This window comes from Crinia signifera, chromosome 1 (assembly GCF_055691185.1).
Source record: "Crinia signifera chromosome 1, ASM5569118v1, whole genome shotgun sequence".
NCBI lineage: Eukaryota > Metazoa > Chordata > Amphibia > Anura > Myobatrachidae > Crinia > Crinia signifera.
In genome coordinates this window covers 394171514-394193999 of record NC_139217.1, presented here as the reverse complement: position 1 = coordinate 394193999, position 22486 = coordinate 394171514, and the positions used below count along the sequence as shown (strand labels likewise).

The 22486-nt window shown below is 44.6% G+C and overlaps 1 protein-coding gene across 2 annotated transcripts in view; it reads left to right on the top strand.

Moving 5' to 3' along the window:
- Positions 1 to 221: 221 nt before the first annotated feature.
- DMXL1 (Dmx like 1) overlaps positions 222 to 22486 on the top strand; it is a 124662-nt gene continuing 102397 nt past the window's right edge. Inside the window, exon 1 of one of the 2 annotated variants that reach the window (XM_083151607.1) lies at positions 222 to 663. In XM_083151607.1, the coding sequence (XP_083007733.1) occupies positions 577 to 663 (87 nt within the window). In that variant the 5' untranslated portion in view covers positions 222 to 576. The remainder of the gene's footprint in view (positions 664 to 22486) is intronic. The other variant, XM_083151608.1, reaches the window with a different exon arrangement.

Sequence of the window (22486 nt, the reverse complement as noted above, 5' to 3'; positions counted from 1 at the left end):
TCACCGTTGCTGCTAACCGTCACATCTCTGTATCACTCTCTGCGACCTGGGTCACTCGTTGCCGGCGCATACGAATCCTGTCTCACGCCCCTCTTCGTTTCCCAGCGTCCAATGAGATACCGTCTTCCGGTACACGCCCCCTGCCGCTCTAGCCGGGTCGGATCTGTGAGCGCGTGAAGACAGCGCGTCCGGATGCTAGGGGAGGAAGGGGGCGCGCGCCTCGCGCTCTGATGACGGCGGCTGAGGTGCACTCCGCTGACAGACTGGAAGTGACGCATGCGCAGTGCAGTGTGAGGCTGTGAGCGAGGTTACCTCACTGTCCAGTGCCCGGTCCCTGCTCTGCGCTTTGCTGGCTGCACTTCCTCATCCTCCTCCCGAGTCTCGTCCCTTGTGCTGTGGCACTGTCGGCTCTTCTAAGTCCGTTCCTCGGAGCCTGGCGCGCAGCTGCTGCTTCCCCCTCTTTCATAGGGACGCTATGAGGATTGTGTAACTGTGGCAGTGTCACTCCGGGACAGTCGCATGTCGCGCCGATATCCCGATACCGTCTAGTGCCGGGCTCTATGCGGCCGCTGGACCATGAATCTGCACCAGGTGCTGACAGGAGCCGTCAACCCGGGTGATAACTGCTTCTCCGTGGGCAGTGTGCAGGAGCAGCCCGTAACGGTGAGACGCGCACCTTGCACTGCATCTTGTCCCTGTATGTACACTGCACGTAGTCACAGTTCCTTGCTGCATCCAGTCCCTGTACACTGCACCTTGCCGGCTGCATCCAGTCTCTGTACACTGCACATAGTCACTATACCTTGCTTCATCTAGTCACTGTACCTTGCATCTATTCCCTGTAAACAGCACCTAGCACTGCACCTTGCTGCATCCAGTCTCTGTACATTGCACCTTGCTGCATGCAGTCCCTCCACCCAGCTGCATCTAGTTACTGTACACTTCACAAAATTTAATGACATATAATAACCACTTGGCCCATCTAGTATGTACATTTTGTAACCTATAATAAATAACCTCACTTCATCCAGTCACTGTACACAGCACCCAGTGCAGCTCATCACTGTGCATTATACACAACTGCATGCATTGTTCAGTGTACTGTACCTCACTGCATCAAGACTCTGTGCACTGCATCCTGTTGCATTCAATGTTAACTGTATCTCACTGCATTCAGTCACTGTAAACAGTTTCCCTGTGTACGCAGTCACTGTACACTGCATCCACACATTGCTAATATTTTATGAACGTGGGTTTACCAATACACCTATTTAGATTTCCATGTCTCTGTGCTGAAACAATTTGATTGATAAGGCTTCAGAATTTTTTGTGATATTAATAACTTTATTGATGAGAAATGTCTTTGCCTGTATGTAAATATTGTGTAAAATAATACTCAGAAATTGACTGCTTACTATGCCACACAATTGCATTTTTTTTTTTTTTTTTTATGTCTGATTGAGAAAATCTTATCGCTCTGGACAATGGTACTTTGCCTTAGGTAGGATACATCTACCTCAATATCCTTCAACCTGGAAGCTGATACTTCTAGCTGGATAGACCTTTTAAGGTGCAGGATACAGCTTTGCGGCGCTCGGAGCAAAAGGACCTAGTAACTTATATGCTGATCTTGTCACTGACCTGTTTTTGTAGTTCTGAGACATTATGTTCCATGATGCGTCTTGCCTTTTGCAACATTGGGAGCAGCTAAACATTGGAGCATAATATACAGTAGCTTTTGAACTTTTGTCCTTTGCAACATACTGTGCATGATTTTACCAATAGTGGTGCGAGGAAGAGACTGGTTTCGCTATGCGATGGCAAGTTGATATGAACATGAGTGTTACTACTTTTATATACATGTGAAGATGCTGTTCTATTAATTGTGCTGAATCGTAGATAGAGAATGGCTTTGCAAGGAGCTAAAAACCCTAATTGTTCTGTATAAAGGTTTAGTTTTCCATTTGTTGTTTTTAAATTTACTGTTTATCAGAAAACCTCTACCATGCCCTTGTTTTGGATAGTGCCACCCACCAACACAGCCAGAGAACATGCAATCCTTCAATATTAAAAAAAGATTTGTTTCCTATTTTAGTTGTCCATTCTTTGATGACTATAATCTTATGGAGGTTATCTGTCACATAAAATGAGTTCAGTCTTTCCCTATGACCAGCTGAGATGGCACTTCATGTGAGGTGTTTTAGTACTGTTTATAATGGAACCTTGTATGTATGTATGTATGTATGTATGCGAGATGCAATTTGGACAATAAGCTCCACTGGATGGGTACTAATGTGAATTGGTTATATTCCATGTACAGCACAGTAGTATATGGTGGCGCAATATAAACAATAAAATAATATACAGGTTGAGTATCCCTTATCCAAAATGCTCAGGACCAGGAGCATTTTGGATAACGGATTATTCCGTATTTCGGAATATTTTATTATTTAAGTGATGTATTTTGAAGTATCTTGCATTTATGCTGTATAAACACATCAACCACATGAAATACACACAAATATATTTTATTTGTTAAAAAAAGCAAGGTTTCAAAACATGAAACAAAATGTGTGTACAATCTCAGGTACTGAATTTGAATGCCAAGCAATCATGTTCTTGTATGTATATATATATATATTGTACCAATTACATGTCATGTCCCCAGTGGCGCCAGTTATATGTCATGCCCCCAGTAGTGCTGTTACAAATGTCCCCAGTAAGTTTTTAGCCCCCAAAATTTTTTTTTACACTTTCTGCAATGTATGGTTTCCGTAATAATTTGGATACGGGATACTCAACCTGTATTGCCTCACAGCACTAAGGGGGGCCAATTCCCACCATGGCCCTAACTGTGCAGATTTTGTATATTCTCCCCGTGCTTGGGTACTCCGGTTTCCTCCCACATTCCAAAAATATACAGGTACCTGTAGGTTAATTGTCTCCCAACAAAATTAACCTAGAATGTCTGTGCATGTACATGTGGTAGGGAATATAGATGATCTCCACTGGGGTAGGGATTTATGTAAGTATTCAAATATTCTCTGTAAAGCGCTGCAGAATATGTGTGCGCTATATAAATAACTGTTAATAAATAAATAGTAACTCTACTGCCAGTCCTCTTAAGAGCCATTACCCTAACATAATTAACCCTTTAAGTGCCAGTATCTCTGAGAGATGTGCAAAATATCTGCTAAAAATGCCAGCCTCGCTCACATTTGTTATATAAATTAAAATAAAAAATTGTGTCTAAAAAAGAGAGATTGTATTTCCTATTGCAGGTCATTATGATAAAGACGTTTGCTTGGCAATTTTCACATCTTTTTTTTTTCACAAATTCACTTAGCACTGAAAGGGTTAAGCAAGAGATTTGTCTGGTTGTGCACTCTGACTAGAAAGAACCGTTCTTTGGTATCAGTGGATTTTTGTCTTGCTGAGCAGGGTAACCAATACCACTCCTATAAAACATTTTAGAATGCAAATAATAAAAGCTAAAACAATTGAATTCCCTTAAATTGTAAAATCCTATTTGTTGTTACTTCCTGTGAGATTTGTATCCTATATCTAAAGCCCTGTTATTTTCCGTGGGACTCTAAAACATGATTATAGGATCGACTGAGTAACACATTATACTGGAAATATATTTAGCGTAGTTATATGTGCAAGGAACACAGCTGGTTACAAATCCTTGAAAGAAGTATATGCTAGCTGGCCGCACAGATGTTTTCGCGCCTGTTGGTCATTTTATATTTGTAAATCACTTTTTCTCCGAAGTAAAATGGCCCCCTGCTTTACCTTGCAGGCACTGCAAAGCTTCCTGGATTGCTTTTATAAATGTGCTTTGAACAATTGCAATAATTCAATTACTCTCCAGTAACCTGAGGTGTGAGGCCATAGCAAATGGTATCCAGATTGATTTAGCACTGCCTATTCAAAGAAAAATCTATTGTTCAGATTAAAACACATTATTTCTGACTGAGTAAAAAGTATATCCCAAAATAGAGATCTAATACAGTACGTCAGAATAAGCGGTGTATAAAAAGGGCCTAATTCAGACCTGTTCACTAGACTATGTATATTCACAGCCTAGCGAGTAGGTAAACGCCGCCCCCCCTAAACTGACTTTTATCCTGGCTGAATCCAGGGCGGGTGCTGACGTCATGTGACGTTAACCGCCTGCCCCAAGCAGATATACACATGCACCCATTTGCAGGGGTGCTCTCAGCGTTTCTTTGGGCACGCCCATAAAATACTGGCTGTTCCCCCTGCCCTCCCATACTGGAGCACTCATCGAAGGCGTTCGCTCAGGGGGATTAAACATGCGCATATTCCCGCATGCACTGACCCACACCGAATATGGCCCCCTACGAGCTGGTCTGAATCACCCGCATAGTGATCCTCTATACTGTACAACCAATCCATGAATGCCAATAGCCTTACGACTAGATCATTTGGTTACCATAGACACCAGAACAGTTTGCGCACCGTTAGATATGTGTTTGTATAGAGCTATAGGAGTCCTAAATGTAAAGACAAAAAAAAACATTGTCAATAGCTGTTACAGTAGCAGTGTGTCAAATCCATTACAACAAACAATGGTTTAAAATAAAATTATTAAGAATAAATAGTACACATCTAATTTAGTCGGTATTTTGACCGTCAGGATTTTGATTGTAGGTAGTTGACCGCATCCCGAATAAATAATGTGTATTTACTTGCATGGATTCACCATGTTTGTACAGTAATGTGTTAGGATCCTGACCGTTGGAAAACTGACCTCAGAATCCCAATAATACGAATCCTCATGGATCCTTAAGGTGAGTACTGGAGTTGGGGATAGAGATAAGGCAGTAGGGGGAGGACTAGGATTAGTCTGTAGAAGGGTTTTGTTAGGATTAGGGGTTGATATAAAATACTTACCATACACGTTGGGATGCTGCTGTAGACAGTATGACTGTCAGAATTTCTGGTACTTATATGTTAGTTGGGCGCCCACTATAGTTAGTACGCTCATACCCCCACTTTCCATGTCAGCGTGGAGTTGATTTTATATAGTGTGGCGAGCGGCCGAGTAAAACTAAGCAAATAGCTTAGTGGGCGCCCAACTAACATATAAGTACCGAATTTCCTACTGAACCCCTTTTCTGTGAATACGTTTTGTACATGAATTACTATCTTACATTGTACTGTAATAACAGCCTTGTTTCTGTCTCCTCCTATGGTGACATTTGAGGTAGCTTAGCTTATAAGGAGGTTGTCAGTGGCAGCTGACACTGTAAACTAAGCTACCTCCCGATTCTACGATTGGCGTTTGTTTGTTCTAAGCCCCCTTTTGTACATATAGATATATTTTTTAATAGGTTTTTCATATAGGGGTTTCAGGCTCAGACCCGTTTTAAAGTCCCATTTAACAATGCCGGGTCTTTACCCGTTTCTGCAGTGGGAAAGCAGCATTATTGTTGTTCACTCATGGGTAGGGTTATAGAGCAAGCCCTGGCCACCTTTGTCACTTTTTTCTTCTGGGTTCAGACCATCCATAGATTTGGCTGCTTGTCTGAAGGGAAAGATGTGGAGGGATCCAGAAGATCCTTCTAAGAAAAAAAATCCGTACTTGTGTACTTGGCTGCTTGCCAGATTGCCTTACTTTGCTAAGCTACGTTATCAGCACAGCGCCTGTTTGAATCCTAACAGCTTGCCAGACTGTCTTACTTGTGTAATCTACGTTATCAGCGTCCGTAAACAAGTACTGTGTAGGCAGTACGTAGTTAGTTTAAGCATCCCTGTCTAAATTGGCGAAATGGCGTCTAGTTTTAGCATAGTGAGAAACAGCGTCTAGTTCACAGTAGTCAGAAGTTGCGTCCCAGTCAGAAACAGCATCTAAGTCAGTCAGCTGGTAGATTGAGCGGTACGCTGTTAGCTGTAGGATTGTAACGTAGTCAGTCAGAGCGGTACGCAGTTAGCGTAGTCAGTCAGCTGTAGAGGCTTGTGAGAGACGGACGTATGTGATGGCGAACCTGACTATTTTCTCTCTGCCCCAGACGGAGGAGGAGGCGGTGGCATTCCTGCAGGGCCACCAATTCCTGCCACACAGGAACTGTGAGGGAGCGGATGTGGCGCTGCCATATCCGCAGCTGCCGGAAAAAAGTCAGCGTCAGTTCAGTGGTTCAGTGGGTGTCATCTGACATTTGTCACCCTGATCCGCTTCGTCTACTGCTGGGCTGAACAGCTGACCAGCATCCTGTTCTGCTAACGTCACCTGGGCATATAGCAGAAGACGACCCTGATGTACAATATTTTAATGCGGGAGGCCTGCACTGTCGATCTGCTATCGCAGATGGTGGGCCAGGCACCAATCGTGGAGGTGGACGAGAGCCTCTACGTCCAGTGAAAAAGCCACGTTGCCCGCATGCTGCCCCAGCAGTGGGTCTTCGGGGGCATCTCGAGGAAGACAGGCCAGTGCTTCATCACGGCAGTGGAGCAGCGTGATGCCAGCATGCTAATGGCTGCCATTGAGACCCACGTAGAAACGGGTACCACAATCTAGAGCGACTGCTGGAGGGCGTATAACACGCAGCAGTTGGAGCAGGCTGGGTACCACCACACCAGGGTCAAACATAGGTACCACTTTGTGGATCCCAACACCGGGGTTCACACCCAGAACATATAAAGGTTGTGGGGTGCTTGCAAGTGGCACAATTAGCGCCAAAGGGGGACCGCGTGTCATCACCTGGACTCGTATCTCCAGGAGTTTATCTGGAGGAAGAGTGTAGGTCCAGAGGACCCCCTCAAGCGCATCCTGCACGCGCTGACCCTGCTCCCCCAAGTGGACAAAGTCAACGCCGCAGAGCCAGAGTCGACAGCACCCACTTCAGCAGCTGCTTCCGGTTCAAGTGGTGATGATGGCACTGCAGTTCCTTAATAATGACTAGATTTTCTTCTTTTTTATGTCTTTTATTGTTCTTAAAATGAATTGTATTGTTGAATAATTTTTTCCTCATTCATCTTTATCTTTTACTAAAAAAACAGTTAACACATGTTGTCATTACTGTCTGAGGTGTATGATTTTGCAGGTGTGAATGTGTTCCTGAAACACCCCCACCATCCACGCCATCCCAAAGCGTGGCGAGCGGAAGCGGTACGCGCCCTACCGACCTTTTCATACCCCCACTGTCTGCGTGGAGTTGGCTTTATATAGTGTGGCGAGCCACCAAGCCCGAAGCGTGGCAAGCGGACGCGGATAACTTCCCATGTATTCCGCGTCCCCTCGAGGGGCTTGGTGGCTCGCTACGCTTGGCACACTATATAAATTCAACTCGACGCCAACGTGGATAGTGCGGGTATGAAAAGGTCGGTAGGACGCGTACCGCGTCCCCTCGCGGGGCTTGCTGCGCTCAACATGCTTCGGGATGGTGTGGAATAATCAAGGTCGACAGCTGTTACGTTGACAAGTGTCATTGTTGACATGTTTAATAGTGTTTTGCTCACTGCACCCCTATGTACCCCTATATCTGACTAAAGCATCTAAATTAGCAGTTTGCCGGCGCTGTACTTAGAGGTCTGAATTAATTTTGCGTCTACTAAGACCAGACTTGTCCAAAGTCAGGCCCGGGGACCAATTGCGGCCCATGCTGTAATTTAAAGCGGCCTGCAGCCTCCAGCTGGAAGCGGGCAGAGCATCACATGTGGGAAGCACAGGACACTAAAGGTAGGGCCCCGGCGAGCGTGCCTTTACCTTGCTGTCTGCTGCAGTGAGGAGGTGCTGGCCGCCACAGTCATATGTGTTTGGCATCCTACCCCTGCTGCTGCAATCATATATCACCCTACTCCACATTCACAGTGACAGCAGTGTTTGGGGAGGGGGGCAGCAAGGGGGAAGCTTGCTCCCGTAACATGCAGAGCGGAGGAGGGCAGCAGTGGGAGCCCAAGCATCTCCTGTCCTTGCAGTGCCTGCTTTGCCTCTCTTCTCACACAAGGGGCTGGGAAACATACAGAGAAGGGAGGGGGCAGAGTGGGGAACATATAGTGAAGGAGGATCAGACTGGGGACATAGTGAATGGAGGCAGTGATGGCCATTCAGAGAAGGGGGAGCAGGGGCAGGCTGGGGGACATACAGTGAATGGGGGAAGAGTGGGGTACATAGTTAATGGGGGTCATACAGTGAAGGAGGGTCAGGCTTGGGGACATACAATGAATGGAGGCACTGATGGGCATTAAGAGAAGTGGGGCAGGCTGTGGGGCAGAGTGAATGGGTGCAGAGTGGGGAACATACAGTGAATGGGGGACAAACAGTGAACGTGGGCAGGCTGGGGGAAATACATTGAAGGGGCAGGCTGGGGGACATAGAGGGAATGGGGGCATAGAGTGGGGGACCATTCTGATGTGATTTAATGATTCAAAGAATGTCAGGCTGAATGGCCGGCCCCCACACATTTACACTTCACCAAATCTGGCCCTCGTCGCAAAAAGTTTGGACACCCCTGACTTAGACGCTATAGCCTGTATGTGCATAATGAATACACACATTGCTATGTGTGTATGGGCGGTCTACCCAGCGATGTGTGCTGAGTGTTCTGTTCGAACAAGATCGCTTAGCAGCACAAATCGGCCCATGTGAATGGGGCTTTAGAGTGTCTAATACAAAGATAAATCATGGGATAAATCTTTTTAAAAATTTTAAATTGCAAAAAATAAAGTTGAATAAAGTTGAATACACTTGAATGAATGAGAATGCTTAATTTTAAAACATTGGTAATTACTGGGGAAATAATACATTTTGCTTCACTTTGACCTAGTGGTGAAGGCATGGTGGTCTGACACAAAACAATCTATTTACTGTGTATAGGTTAGTATCTGAGTGTCAAGATTTTCAATTTGCCCCCATGTAAAAAAAAACAATAAAACAAGTTGCTAGCATTTCTAAAAGTGGGTACACACTATACCACCTTTAGAAATAATAAAAATAAATTCCGCTGTCCATTACATATGTGACAAGCATCCAAAATGCGAGATCTCCTAGCTATTCAGTGTGTGAACTTTATATACTGGAATCTAGACAAGGGTGGACAGTAAGCAGCCCTCCAGCTACACATCCCAGCATGCCTTGCATTCGTTTCAGAATGGACAATAGCAGAACTAAGACAATGCATGCTGGGTAGTTCATCAACAGCTGGAGGGCCACTTATTGCCCACCCCTGATCTAGACCAGGAGTCTTCAAACTATTTTGCTCTGGGACCCCATCAGACAATAAAAATAATTACAGGACCCCAGCAAGTTACTGCAGAAGGTCATCATGTCACACGTGTAGTCAGCAGACAGCACATGCATGGCAGCATTGTGGAGGCACAAAGTGATGGGAGGAGTCTAACATAATAGACAATTCAACAGACTTTTCAGACTCCTTGAATCACTCCCTGAGATTAGAAATGTCATCAGCCTGATGGTCAGCCATATGGAGTTGTGACCCCATGCTGAGAAGGTCGGACCCACTTTGGGGTCAGGACCCACAGTTTGAGAACCGCTGATCTAGACCATAACATTTCGGGCTGTCTGTCGTTCCTTTGTTAACCACAATTATTAATGCACCCATTAATGTAATTTTGCATCACTGGACAGTAGCCATCAATTTTCTAAGAGAGCATTTTTATTGTAACTTTTATGATTTAGAAAAAAGGAGCTCAAGCTAGATTGACACAATAAAATGGTCTGTCCAAAATTTCTGGTTGGAGTGAAAATCAGGCAGCGTATTTGAGCAAATGACAATTGACTATTTGCTCCCAAAAACAGGTAAACAGACACAAGTAGATATATAAAAAAAAATTGGTTCTATCCATTTGGTTTATTCTAATGACCATTTTTGATGCTTTTGGAAGCAAATGGTTGTTTGTCATTTGCTCCCGTACGTTACCAGATTATTGCTTCATCCAGAAAGATTGTACAGGTTATTGTATAGGTTGTATCTAGCATTGCATGAACTTGTCTTTGCGGGCTAAAGTTTCAAAAATATTTGAATGTGCTAGGGGAATCTCTACAGACTGCTATCGCTATCTGCCTCTTAAGACTGATATTTCTGTTTGTATTTATGCAAAGGGAAATATATAGAAAGGATGTTCCTACTTTGATGCTGCCAGTACTTGACTGGTCTTCTTTCTATGTAAATGCTTGTGTGTTCAATCTCATGTTTCTTTTATTATGATGTACTCTAATGGAGTTATTCTCTTTGAAACATTTTCTTGGAGTTGGAATTTCTTGGAGTTGGCATGGAGTTGATTTTATAAAGTGTGGCGAGTGCAGCGAGCCACTGAGCCGGAAGCGTGGCGAGGGGACGTGGAAACCGAGCCCAAAGTGTGGTGAGCGGTCGTGGATTACTTGACGTGTATTCCGCGTCCCCTCTCAACGCTTTGGGCTTGTGTTCCGCATCCCCTCGCCGCGCCTCGGGCTTGGTGCCTCGCTGCGCTTGCCACACTTTAGAAAATTAACTCCACACCGACATGGATAGTGGGGGTATGAACAGGTCGGGAGGACGCGTACCACGTACCCTCACAGAGTTTGCTGCGCTCACCACGCTTCGGGCTGATGTGGATAGTGAGGATGTGCTAAATCGCATCGTATGCAAATCACATGCGATTTGCATACGATGCGATCCGCGGGCATTACCGCCGTGAAACTACACAAGTACCCCAATTTTACTCTTGAACAATTTCATTTAACCATATCATGGCGAGATAATTACCGTGTTTATGACTATTAAATATTGTTATTTAGATTTTATCAACCCTGGGCATAGAGAGGTTTATGTGATAATTTAATCAAACACATTTCATTGCTTTATATAAAAATAAATGAAAGCCTGCTTGTAATACTATATTCATTCAGTGAACACTGATAGCTTAAAGAGCCTTAATATGAAGAAATAGTAGTGACACGTATGGGTATTGTGCCAAATAAGGCTGTGGAGTGGCATCACAGATATTTCTCACAAGCTCTGAATGTGATAATTGATACATCCTTGCAATCTTATCAATTATTGCATTGCGGATTGGGACGATGTCAAAGCACTCTGCATTTGAGGATGGTGATATATTGGTCCCTAAGTCACCTGTGCTAATTCATGGGTATCCCTAAAACCCCTTTAACACCTAAAAGCTGGGTTGACTCCAACCCAGGTGAGACCCCTTTTACACCCACCTGGCATAATGCAAAGCGAGTGACGTCACTCTAGGCAGGCCAGCATCTCCCAGCGCTGTCTTTGTGTGTGTGTGTACTCTCTTATCGAACTCTGTTTTTTTTCTTTCTTCATTTTTCGGACATAGATTTTTTTTTCTTCTCATGACATAGCTGCTTCTCTTTTGTGGGCTACAGTTGTACTTTATGCAGAGAGTAGAGACTAAGGGGGGTATTCAATCTTCAGGTCACGGCAGGCAAGCTTGCTCGCCCGCCGTGACCCGGTCCCGTTCTCGGTCAGCTCGACCGAGAACATGCAGGCGGGATTCAATGTCCCGCCTGCAGCGGGACGAGAAGGGGGCATGGCCACGAGTTGCGGCCGGGAAGTGACGAGCTGCAGCCGGCAGCTCGTCACTTCCCGGCTGTTCTCGGCAGAACGAGCCCGACAGCTAGAGATGTCGGGCTCGTTCTGCCGGGAAACCCTGTTTAATGCTGTCGGGGAAGACGGCAGATGCTCGACGGCGATTGCATACCCCCCCTAAGTGTGTTTGGTCCTGGTGTAATAAAATAAGCAATTTAGAGTTGGGGGAAATCCTGTACATAACAAAAAAATATAAGTCCTATGAAGATGGACATCCTTTCTTCGCTCCCCACAATGGATGTATGTGTTGCATGTTTATAGGTATAACAAAATTTACATATTTTCGAGAGCTTATAATAACTTTGATAATATAGAGCATCATTTGTCCTGCACAAAGGTATTGTGTATCTTCTACGTGGTGCTAACACTGACTCCTTAAAGTCTTGGTGCACTAGAACAGGAAGTCCAGGTCCTGCTTTGAGACTTGTTTTGTGTACAGTATATACTGACAGGACTCTGTTGTCAGAAAATACCTGTTACTGCCTGTGTGCCTTGTACAGATATAAAATAGTTCAATTTCCACCTACAATACCTGCAGGTAGGCTGTTATCCTAATTTTCTATATTAGAGTAGTAGTACATACACCAGTATGTCAATCGATAAACAATAATACTCTAGTTTTATCCCTTTGACCTACAGTGAGTTAGCTAGGAGAATAAATAACATTAGAATAAAAGTACAATAAGCATTCAATTATAAAGTATATGCTCAGATAACCTGCATTAATATAGTAAGTTCCCAGTGAGCGATCGGTAAACTGCTCTGAAGTTTACTTGATGGCTGCAGCCATGTAAATTCAAAGCCTAGATAATAAGATTGGGTTCCTGAGTACTTCTGTGTGCATTGCTTCCATGTTAGTGTATTCTCAGTCGGCATTAACAGGGATGTACTTGGCATACCAGCACCCAGGATGCCGGCAGTTGAAATACCGGTGGTGGAATCCCCACACTGGTGAGTAGGCCTGTGCCCAAATCCCAACTCCGCTTACTCTGCTGACGCTGGACTCCCAATCATTGGCATGCTGGAGAGCATTAGGGGTAGGATTTTGGTTGGGGGGTGGGGGGTGTCACGGGGGTTAGGGCTAGGCAGGTAGGGAGGTGTCGTGTGTGTGATGGACGATTAGGATACTTACCTATGAGGTGCCATTGTCTTCAGCAACAGGATGCCATTGTTGGTCTTCTGACAATCGGCAACCTAAGCACTGACATGCCATACCCAACCCCATTGGCATTCTTTATAAAATTTAGTATTTATTTATTTTTGTAAACTCTGCTATTTAACGGACGTCTGATGATGCAATTTAATTGTTGATCCTTTTGGATTGTGTATGCCACTGGTGCATATATTTCTGTTCATAGTATCATGAATTGGCAAGCACAAATGTGTGCAAAGTCTATGGTTGGGTGCCCTAACCAGTATTTTATATGGATTTAGCTACTTTACATGGGTAAACCAGGTGCTTTTAGGCGCAATAATTAATGGGCACCCAGAACCGTTGAATTTCTCTTCCTGCCACCCATTTAGTGCCACTTAATAAAAAAAAAAATGCATCCATTGTGTGCGTGCTGAAGTGCAGGTGCCGGCAGATGAGTGCACTCCAACGGAGCAACAAGTAAATGACCCCGTTGGGCGCCTGACTGCAGGCAATATAAAACAATTTCTCCCTTTAAGCGTGATTTCATGCAGCGTCATGGCAGGCACCATACACTAGGTAGACTTCTCCAAGGGGAGAAGTCGTATGCAAATTCCTTTGAAATGCCCGGCATCCTCCCAGGCAGCAGGACTGCATTAGATACATCGTATGCAACCCTTTTCCATATGATGTATGCGATCCCAGCCAAACTTGCCGGAAGCTTGACAATCTGACATATCTATAGTGCAGCCCTTCCGATCTTTCGGCTCTGATCCGATGCCCCCGGGACTGCTCATGTCCAGCACCTGCGATTTTCAATGTTTTCATCCGATTTCTCAGCCTGATCCATTAGAATCAGATGAAAAATGTTAAAATTGCTCTAGTGTATGGACATTTTTACAGTTAATTAGAGTATGCCGGTTGCTGCACCTGATAACCCAGTTCAAATCGTGGAAACTGGTATCTCCTGATTAAGTGCAGGAATCATTGTTGATAATTGTGAGGGAGGACCAGTCAAATCTCTCAAATACTGGCATCCCCATGAGTAAACATCATCATTATTATTATTATTATTCTTATCGATAATGATATTGACATTCTTCCTCAAAATACTTGTATAACTTTGGGGGTATTCAATCCCGAGTGAATTTCCTGGCCAGGTGAAAAATCGGCAATAATTCACAAATTAGTATTCAATTATGGGCGTTTTCACAAATTCACTGAAATACATAAATTTGCGTCAATTTTGCTTATTCACACAGTTTTTGCCGGGGCTGGATTTTTTGCCCAGGAGAAAAATCAGCACTGGAATTCAATAGGGTGAGTTGAGTTTGCTTCAAAACAGGCGAAAATTGCAGATTTTTTGTCTGGCAAAAAATTTCCCCTTGATTGAATAACTCCTTTTCTTTTAAACTGTTGATGAATGCTATATGTAGAAATTTGATATTGTGGTATTTTTTTTTTTTTATTTTAAAGTTTACGGTTTTAGGTTTGTAAAAATAAAATAACTCTGTAGTAAATGTTTTTTTTTTTTTTGCAGACAGCTAAAAAAAAAAAGATGTACAATAACTTTTTCATTTTTATTGTAACCAGGGCAGCACATGTAGTTTTCATAACATTGTGTTTTCAGTGCTCATGTGGTAATAGCGTGTGTGTTATACTGGGCCCTGTAATTTATGCCTTTATTCTAGCATTAACTTATCTTAGAATTTAAAAGCTTGAATTGAAGTTTAGCTGAATGTGGCATCTTTGACTTTGAACTTAGAAGTTATTGGTACAATAAGGCTTGTTTGAGGGCAATAAAAGGCCGTAGCATACATTATCTCTCTACACTGTCCAGTTATTTAGCTTTTGCAATGGAAAAGCAGAAATTCCAGTCAAATCCTTATTGGTTTGCCCTTAACTAGTTTGGTCTCCTCCGCTAAAGGCGCATACACACAAATGTTTAGTCAACATTCCAGCAGAGGAGTGGTAGCAAAATGGTTTGTTTGTTTGTTTGTTTGGAGTGCTGCACATGTAGCTGGCAGTCTGATAGGATCTACAAAAATGTATGCTACCAAATTTGGCTTGTACAACTACTTAAGTTATCATATCATGTTTTCTATGTAGTATTATCACCTTGCACTCTATTTAACCCAGGGGTTCTCAAACTCGGTCCTCAGGACCCCACACAGTTCACGTTTTCCAGGTCACCCAGCAGGTGCCCGGGTGCAATCGTTACTCACTGACACATTTTAAAAGATCCACAGGTGGAGCTAATTATTTCACTTGTGATTCTGTGAGGAGACCTGCAAAACATGCACTGTGTGGGGTCCTGAGGACCGAGTTTGAGAACCTGTGATTTAACCTATTTGTATTTTACATTACTTTTTTGCTGTGTTTGGGCTTTCTTTGTTTCCACCTCTACAAAATATAAATGTTAAGACACCTGATCTGGTATCAGCCTGGTTCTGATGTGTCCTCATTCACCTAGGCTTAGTATGCCATGCTACTTGCGAAGCCTGGTACAGGTGAGCCTCACCGAATTGTGTAGCATTTATTTTGCACACATGCGCATCTAATACCCCTTTTACACCAAAATCCCTGGTCCTTGAACACAGCAGTTTCCAGGGTTGGACCCAGCTTCATACCCCATTGACCCAGGTCGGACCCAGGTCTGCGCCATTTACACTGAACCTGGGTCAGCCCTGCTTTTCCCTATGGATGACATTACAAATGTCCATTTTAGGACTGATAAACTGCCATCCCTTCCCTTCCCTCAATGATTTAAAATAAAAATGAAAAGACATGACTAGTTAGCATTGAAAAATGTAGGTTTGTTTATTTTGAAAAACCTTTTTCAAAAAGTTTTATTCAGTGCTCAAGCGCACCTAGCGGTATAAAAGTGCAGCATCCCCCATGTGCTCTCCCTAGCCCCTTCCCCTGCAGTAGACCGAATCTCCCATGTGCTCCCCCCAGCACCCCCCCAAACAAAAATTATAATATAAATGATAATTTATCCAATTATGATTTCTGTGTGCACTGCCCGTATCCTTCCTGGCAGCTGTTTTTTGACACTGCAGCGCACTGTGGAAAGGCATCCAGCACTTCTGGTATTCTTTCAGCACTACCCGGATGTCCCAACCTGGGTTGATACCATTTACACCGCCCACGACCCAAGTCCAACGAGTGTTGAACCCTGCTCAGGGCCTGGGTAGGAGACCAGTGTTACTGGACCTGGGTTGGCCCCTTTTACACCAACGCTGACCTGGGTCCAACCTGGGTTATGCCTTGGTGTAAAAGGGGTAATAATAACAATGTGGTGCAGCAAAACTTGTATATCTGTATTTGAAGCGCAGTGGAACTAGACTTGAGAAAAAAAAACAAAGCACTGGCGTTTGCTTGGCCTTATTACCTATACAAACCCGAGGGTCCGATTTAATTAACACAAAGTTACCACTAGGGGGTGCAAATTTGTTCAATTCAATTGTGACATCTGCTGGAGTGATATGTGGAGACACAACCTTCAATATAAAGTGTTGAAAGCACGGGCACTTAGGGATTCCATATAGGTGGTGAAACCAAAGACCAAGTTTATTCCACATTAGTGGTCAGTCGTCAATGTTTCAGGGGCAGATCCCCGTCGTCAGGACATATAAGCATATAACATTATACACCTGCTTATATGTTCTGACGACGAGGGTCTGCCCCGAAACATTGATGACTGACCACTAAAATGGAATAAACTTGGTCTTTGGTTTCACCACCTGTTTGGAGTCCCTGAGTGCCCGTTATTCCACCTGCCTGAGGCCCTTAAAAATTTACTTTGACTTGACTTCTAAGTGCCGGATTCCGCCATCAAATGCCTGAACCTCTGTATATTCAACTGATATGCCCAACTTTACAAAGCCAACTACACCTTGTTCACAATTCACCTGGAACCATGAACACCAAGTGTAAGCAAGAGATTGTTGTTTAAACCATCTTCTGCCAGAGGCCTTTTGGCATGCCAGACTATCATAGATATCATGACTTTCGCATCTCAGTCAAATGTTTGCCTTGCACACCCCATCATATGATACATTTTGGGTCGGTGTGGAAGGTGACTATGTAGATGTAGTACATTCTCTCGTCTGCTCCTTGGCTTTTAGCAAAACATAGGCTCATGTTCACAGTTGTGCTCATGTAAACTCTGAGACAGGATCAACTAGTCCCTTCACCTGTCTGACCATTTCTCTCCCTCTCTGTGGAACCATCCGTTATTCCCCCTGGGAAAATAGTGTGAAATGGCTTTTAGGTTGGCTGAGGTAGGTGTCACTTGAAACAACCATGTCATTGATTCACTCAACATATTTTTTTCAATAGCTAAAAGTGTCACTTTATCTACTGCCTCCAACAGCTCCAATCGGCAATCTCTAACCTATTAACAGGGGTGCCATTCCCTTCTTTTCCATACTATTCTACCGCCAAATCCTTTCCCCCTCTTGCAGCATGTCTAGGCCTGGGAACTAGATTTTGGAGCACAAGCTAGGCCTGGAGACTCTGATATGATCAAATGTGCTCAAATTTTTTTTTTCAGTGTTGCAATCAAAATAAATTCTTATAAAGTGAGCCAAGAGATAGATATATATAGAAATATATATATATATATATATATATATATATATATATATATATATATATATATATATATATATATATATATATATATATATATATATATATATATATATATATATAGGCGGCAGGTCCGGCACTCTCTCCTATAATCCTTGCTGCGCCCGGTGCCTTCACAGATGAAGTAAGATAGGGGACACAGTGAGCTAAACCTAAGCCTACCTGACTGAAAGCGTTTTGATTTCGCATCGAGTGCTGCACACTGTGTCCTATATATATATATATATATATATATATGTGTATATGTATGTGTGTGTATATATATATATATATATATATATATATATGTATGTATGTATAATGAGCAGTGGTGGGTTACACTGAAATAATTACAACATGTACATAATAATGAAATTATTTAATAAAAAGTAATACAATAAAACACAAAAAAAAAAAAAATGGAGCTCAAATTATATAACCTAGGCCTGTTAAGACAGGTTTAAGTTACTGCATTGATCTGGCAATTGATGATATAAAGCAGTCTTGATTAGGACCTGGAGACATTTCATCTCAAATATAGAGTAGCACCAGGTGCTTATAGAACAAAAGTGAGTTCCGGTATATTACCAAGCTTTGGTCTGGAGTGATTACCCTGGAGTAGGTTGGAATGGGCATTCTGTCCTTGATGATCTGTTTGTTAGCAAATGGCACTTTGCAGGCAATTAATGGTGACGGCAGGTTCCAAAGTTTGGATGGTAGCGGTGCTGGTCCGGAGCAGGTACAGTTGGTTGTGTTGGGCCCAACGCGTTTTAGTGTAAGCTAACACCTTCAGGAGCAGTGTACACTCCCTTTCCTAACTCGACCATTTATCCCTACCCTCCACCCCCTCCTGTCCTTTAATCTTCTTTATTTTAATCATTTTATTTGGTCCAGTTTTGGAATTCTGGTTCTTGGTTTGTATTTGCCTGTAAAAGTTTTCCATTAATTTCCAAAATGAACAGCGGTTCTTAAATTATTTTTCTGCTATGACACACTGAAGAGTCCTCTTACATGCTACTTATGGTTTGTTTATTGTTTTTTACATAACTAGTTTAGTTACCTTATGACTAATGCCCTCTTCATTTCCTCCCTGCCTGCTTCTAATCTCTGTGAGAGAGTTTTTGGTGTTGAGACTTCTGCATTGTTGGCTACCAACCTGCTCCTGGCTTCTCTCTGACATTGCAGGACATAGTGTATTGGGCATTTAGGATTTGTCTTTTTGTTGCAAAGGAGTTGATATAGAATTGCTGATTTAAGAATAATAAAGAGCACCGCTGCATTCTTCTTTTCCATTGGTCAAAGCTGTGCTTTAGCTCATTATCTGTCAGCTTTTTCAACAGGTCAATTTATATTTTTCATATAAGTAACTGAATCAAAACAGAGTTCCCTTGGATACAGATTTTACTTTATGGAAAAGATAGAATTTACACGGTACTTGATTTGATGTAGTGTTCACGCTAGGCTGTTTTAGCACCCTGTCCGATTCTTAAAAGGCAAAATGCACCCTGCCCCTCTAGCAGTGCCCTGCTAGAACAGCCTGCTTTCTGTCCCTGCCGATGTGCACTTGGAAGCCCAGCGCTGCTGTAGATGCTCGGTGCTTCCCCGGCAATGACTTTGGTGGGCCCCAATGATGATGTCAGTGCTCCCTTCATGCTGTGGCGTACAGAACTGCCCTACCCTTGCAAAATCCTAGAAGGAACACTGATGAGTATGAAGGGTGTTCTAGCACTGCAATATGTTTCTTGGCCAAAAACTGGTTAATGGAGAGATCTGTGTGAGCTAGTGTGTTGTCCTGATTTAGTTATTACTAATTATTTATGTAGAGCATACATCATATTCCATAGTATTTAACAGAGAATAGTTAACCATTCACATCAGTCCCTGCCACAGTGGAACTTCCAATCTATATTTCATATTTTCACGCTAGGGTTCATTTTTTTTTTGTTGGTAGAAAACTAACCTTAGTATTTTTAGGACTTTGGAGGAAGCCCATGCAAGCACGAGGAGCATATACAAACTCCACAGAGTTAGTGCCATGGTGGGAATTAAACCCATAACCTCAGAACTGTGAGGCAGTAATGCTGGTACTTGTGTAGTTTGACGGCGCCACCGCACGCACAGTCTGTGTTTGAAACTTGGCAGCTTGTCAGACTCTGTTTAACTGTTCGTGTGCTGCTCTAGCTGTTCTCAGCGCTGCGCGTGGCTGCTTTCCAAATGTAATGCACGTTATCAGCGTAGTGCTGGCAGCAGCAGCGCGCGCTGACAGGTCATTGTGATACTTGTAGTTCCACAGTGAAATAGACAGTCCTGCACACCGCTGACAACGGGGGCATGTAAATTGGACACCCCGGCACACCGCTAATTTACGGGGGTTCTAAACTAGACACCCCGGCACACGCTAAAATGTAGACGCTAAAGCGTCTAAATCCAGACTCCCTGGAAACCGCTAAGAAGGGGGCATCTAAATTTAGACGCTAAAGCGTCTGAATTTAGTTGGGTATAGGGGTACACTGTGCAAAACACTCTTAAACCTGTTCACAATGACACTAGTCGACGTAACAGCTGTCGACCTTGTTAATTTCACTATCCACGCCACCCCGAAGTGTGGCGAGCGGACACGGTACGCGTCCGAGCGACCTTTTCATACCCCCATTATCCACGTCGGCATGGATTCGATTTTATAAAGTGTGGCTAGCGCAGCATATACCTGTGAAGTAATCTGCGTCCCCTCGCGGGGCTCGCTGCACTCTCCACGCTTCGGGCTCGCTGCGCTCGCCACACTATATAAAATCAACTCCACACCGACATGGATAGTGGGAGTATGAAAAGGTCGGTCGGACGCGTACCACGTCCCCTTACGGGTGGCGTGGATAGTGGAATTAACAAGGTCGACAGGCGGCTAGTGTCATTGTGAACAGTTTTAAGAGTGTTTTGCACGATGTACCCCTATACCCAACTAAATTCAGACGCTTTAGCGTCTAAATTTAGATACCCCCTTCTTAGCGGTTTCCAGGAAGTCTGGATTTAGACGCTAAATTTTAGCGTGTGCCGGGGTGTCTAGTTTAGAAGCCCCGTACGTTAGAGGTGTGCCGGGGTGTCCAGTTTACATGCCTCCGCTAGAGCGGCACGCCCACAGTTAAACACAGTCTGGCAAGCTGCCAAGTTTCAAACACAGACTGTGCGCGCGGTGGTGCCGTGAAACTACATAAGTACCGTAATGCTATACCGTCTGATGTAAGGTGAAACCATTTTTCCATAACTCTGGACTCAAAGTTGCTAGATCCTTTTTGACACAGCTTGAAATCAGTGTTCAGGGACCATGCTGGACTGAGGACTGCAGTGTAAAAGGGGGTACTAGTGTGCCTTCGGGGCCGAAGTTAGGAAACGCTGATCTATAAGGTGTGCCAAAATGAAAAGGAGACTTTTGGTGCAGCAACGTTGTATCTAATCGCAATGGGTATATGTGTTTGCCGATAGATGTTGCAATTTTCCCAGTTGCGCATGTGTAGTTAACAATTTCGCCTCAGTTTTAGCAACATTCCTGGAAAGTTGGGTACTTGTTTCCTAGCACGTCGCCCATCGCATACCGTATTTAGTGGTATGCGATGCGATGCAATGCGATATTCACGTTAAATTAACAGGAGTGCTTGTACAATGAAATATCGCATAGCATCGCATGCCAGCAAATGGCATGCGATGGGATTTTTAATTGTACAAGCACCCTGATTGGTGCTTACAATGTTAAATGCACCCCCATTGTCAACGACACCCCCCTTGTAAACGCCAGCACGAAGCGTGGCGAGCGCAGCAAGCCCGTGACCGGGGGCGGTACGTGTCCTCCAACCTTTTCATACCCCCACTATCCACGGCAGTGAGGAGTTGATTTTAGATAGTGTGGCGAGCTCATCAAGCTACCGAGCCCGAAGCTTGGCGAGCGGAATACATGTAAAGCAGCGGTTCCCAACCCGTGGTACGCGTACCACGGGGGGTACGCGCTGATCTCCCAGGGGGTACGCAACGCCGATGGTGGTAATGGCGGCGGCGTGACCCGTCACATACGCCGGGTCACGGCGCCGCGGCTGGAAGAACCCCATGGTCATGCGCAGACGCGCTGTGAGGAGACCGCCGCGCCTGTATTCCATTCGCCGCAGCGGGAAGGACCCCCGGAGCATGCGCACTCGCGCTGGAAGGAGACCGCCGCGCCTGGACTAAAGACGCCGCGCCTGGAAGGACCCCCGGAGCAGCGCAGACTTGGAGAAGGACACCGCCCTGCCGCCGCGCCTGGAAGGAAGGACGCCATCGCCATCGCTGGATGTGAGGATTTATGCCAGGTGAGTATTCATCTTTAATCATGGCAGGGGGGGTGTCGGGTAGGGGTGCCTTCTCCCTCCCTTATTGACTATGCTGGACGTGAATTAAAAATAACCAGATATAAACTGTGGGGGCATACTTGTTACTGGCACTGTGGGGCATTGTTGGCACTGTGAGGCATTGTTGGCACTGTGGGGCATACTTGTTACTGGCACTGTGGGGCATTGCTGGCACTGTGGGGCATACTTGTTAGTGGCACTGTGGGGCGTTACTGGCACTGTGGGGCATTGCTGGCACTGTGGGGCATTGCTGGCACTGTGAGGCATTGTTGGCACTGTGGGGCATACTTGTTACTGGCACTGTGAGGCATTGTTGGCACTGTGGGACATACTTGTTACTGGCACTGTGGGGCATTGCTGGCACTGTGGGGCATTGCTGGCACTGTGGGGCATACTTGTTAGTGGCACTGTGGGGCGTTACTGACACTGTGGGGCATTGTTGGCACTGTGAGGCATTGTTGGCACTGTGGGGCATACTTGTTACTGGCACTGTGGGGCATTGCTGGCACTGTGGGGCATTGCTGGCACTGTGGGGCATACTTGTTGCTGACACTGTGGGGCGTTGCTGGCACTGGGGCGTTGCTGGCACTGTGGGGCATTGCTGGCACTGTGGGGCATACTTGTTGCTGGCACTGTGGGGCATTGCTGGCACTGTGGGGCATACTTGTTGCTGGCACTGTGGGGCATTGCTGGCACTGTGGGGCATACTTGTTACTGGCACTGTGGGGCAATGCTGGCACTGTGGGGCATACTTGTTGCTGGCACTA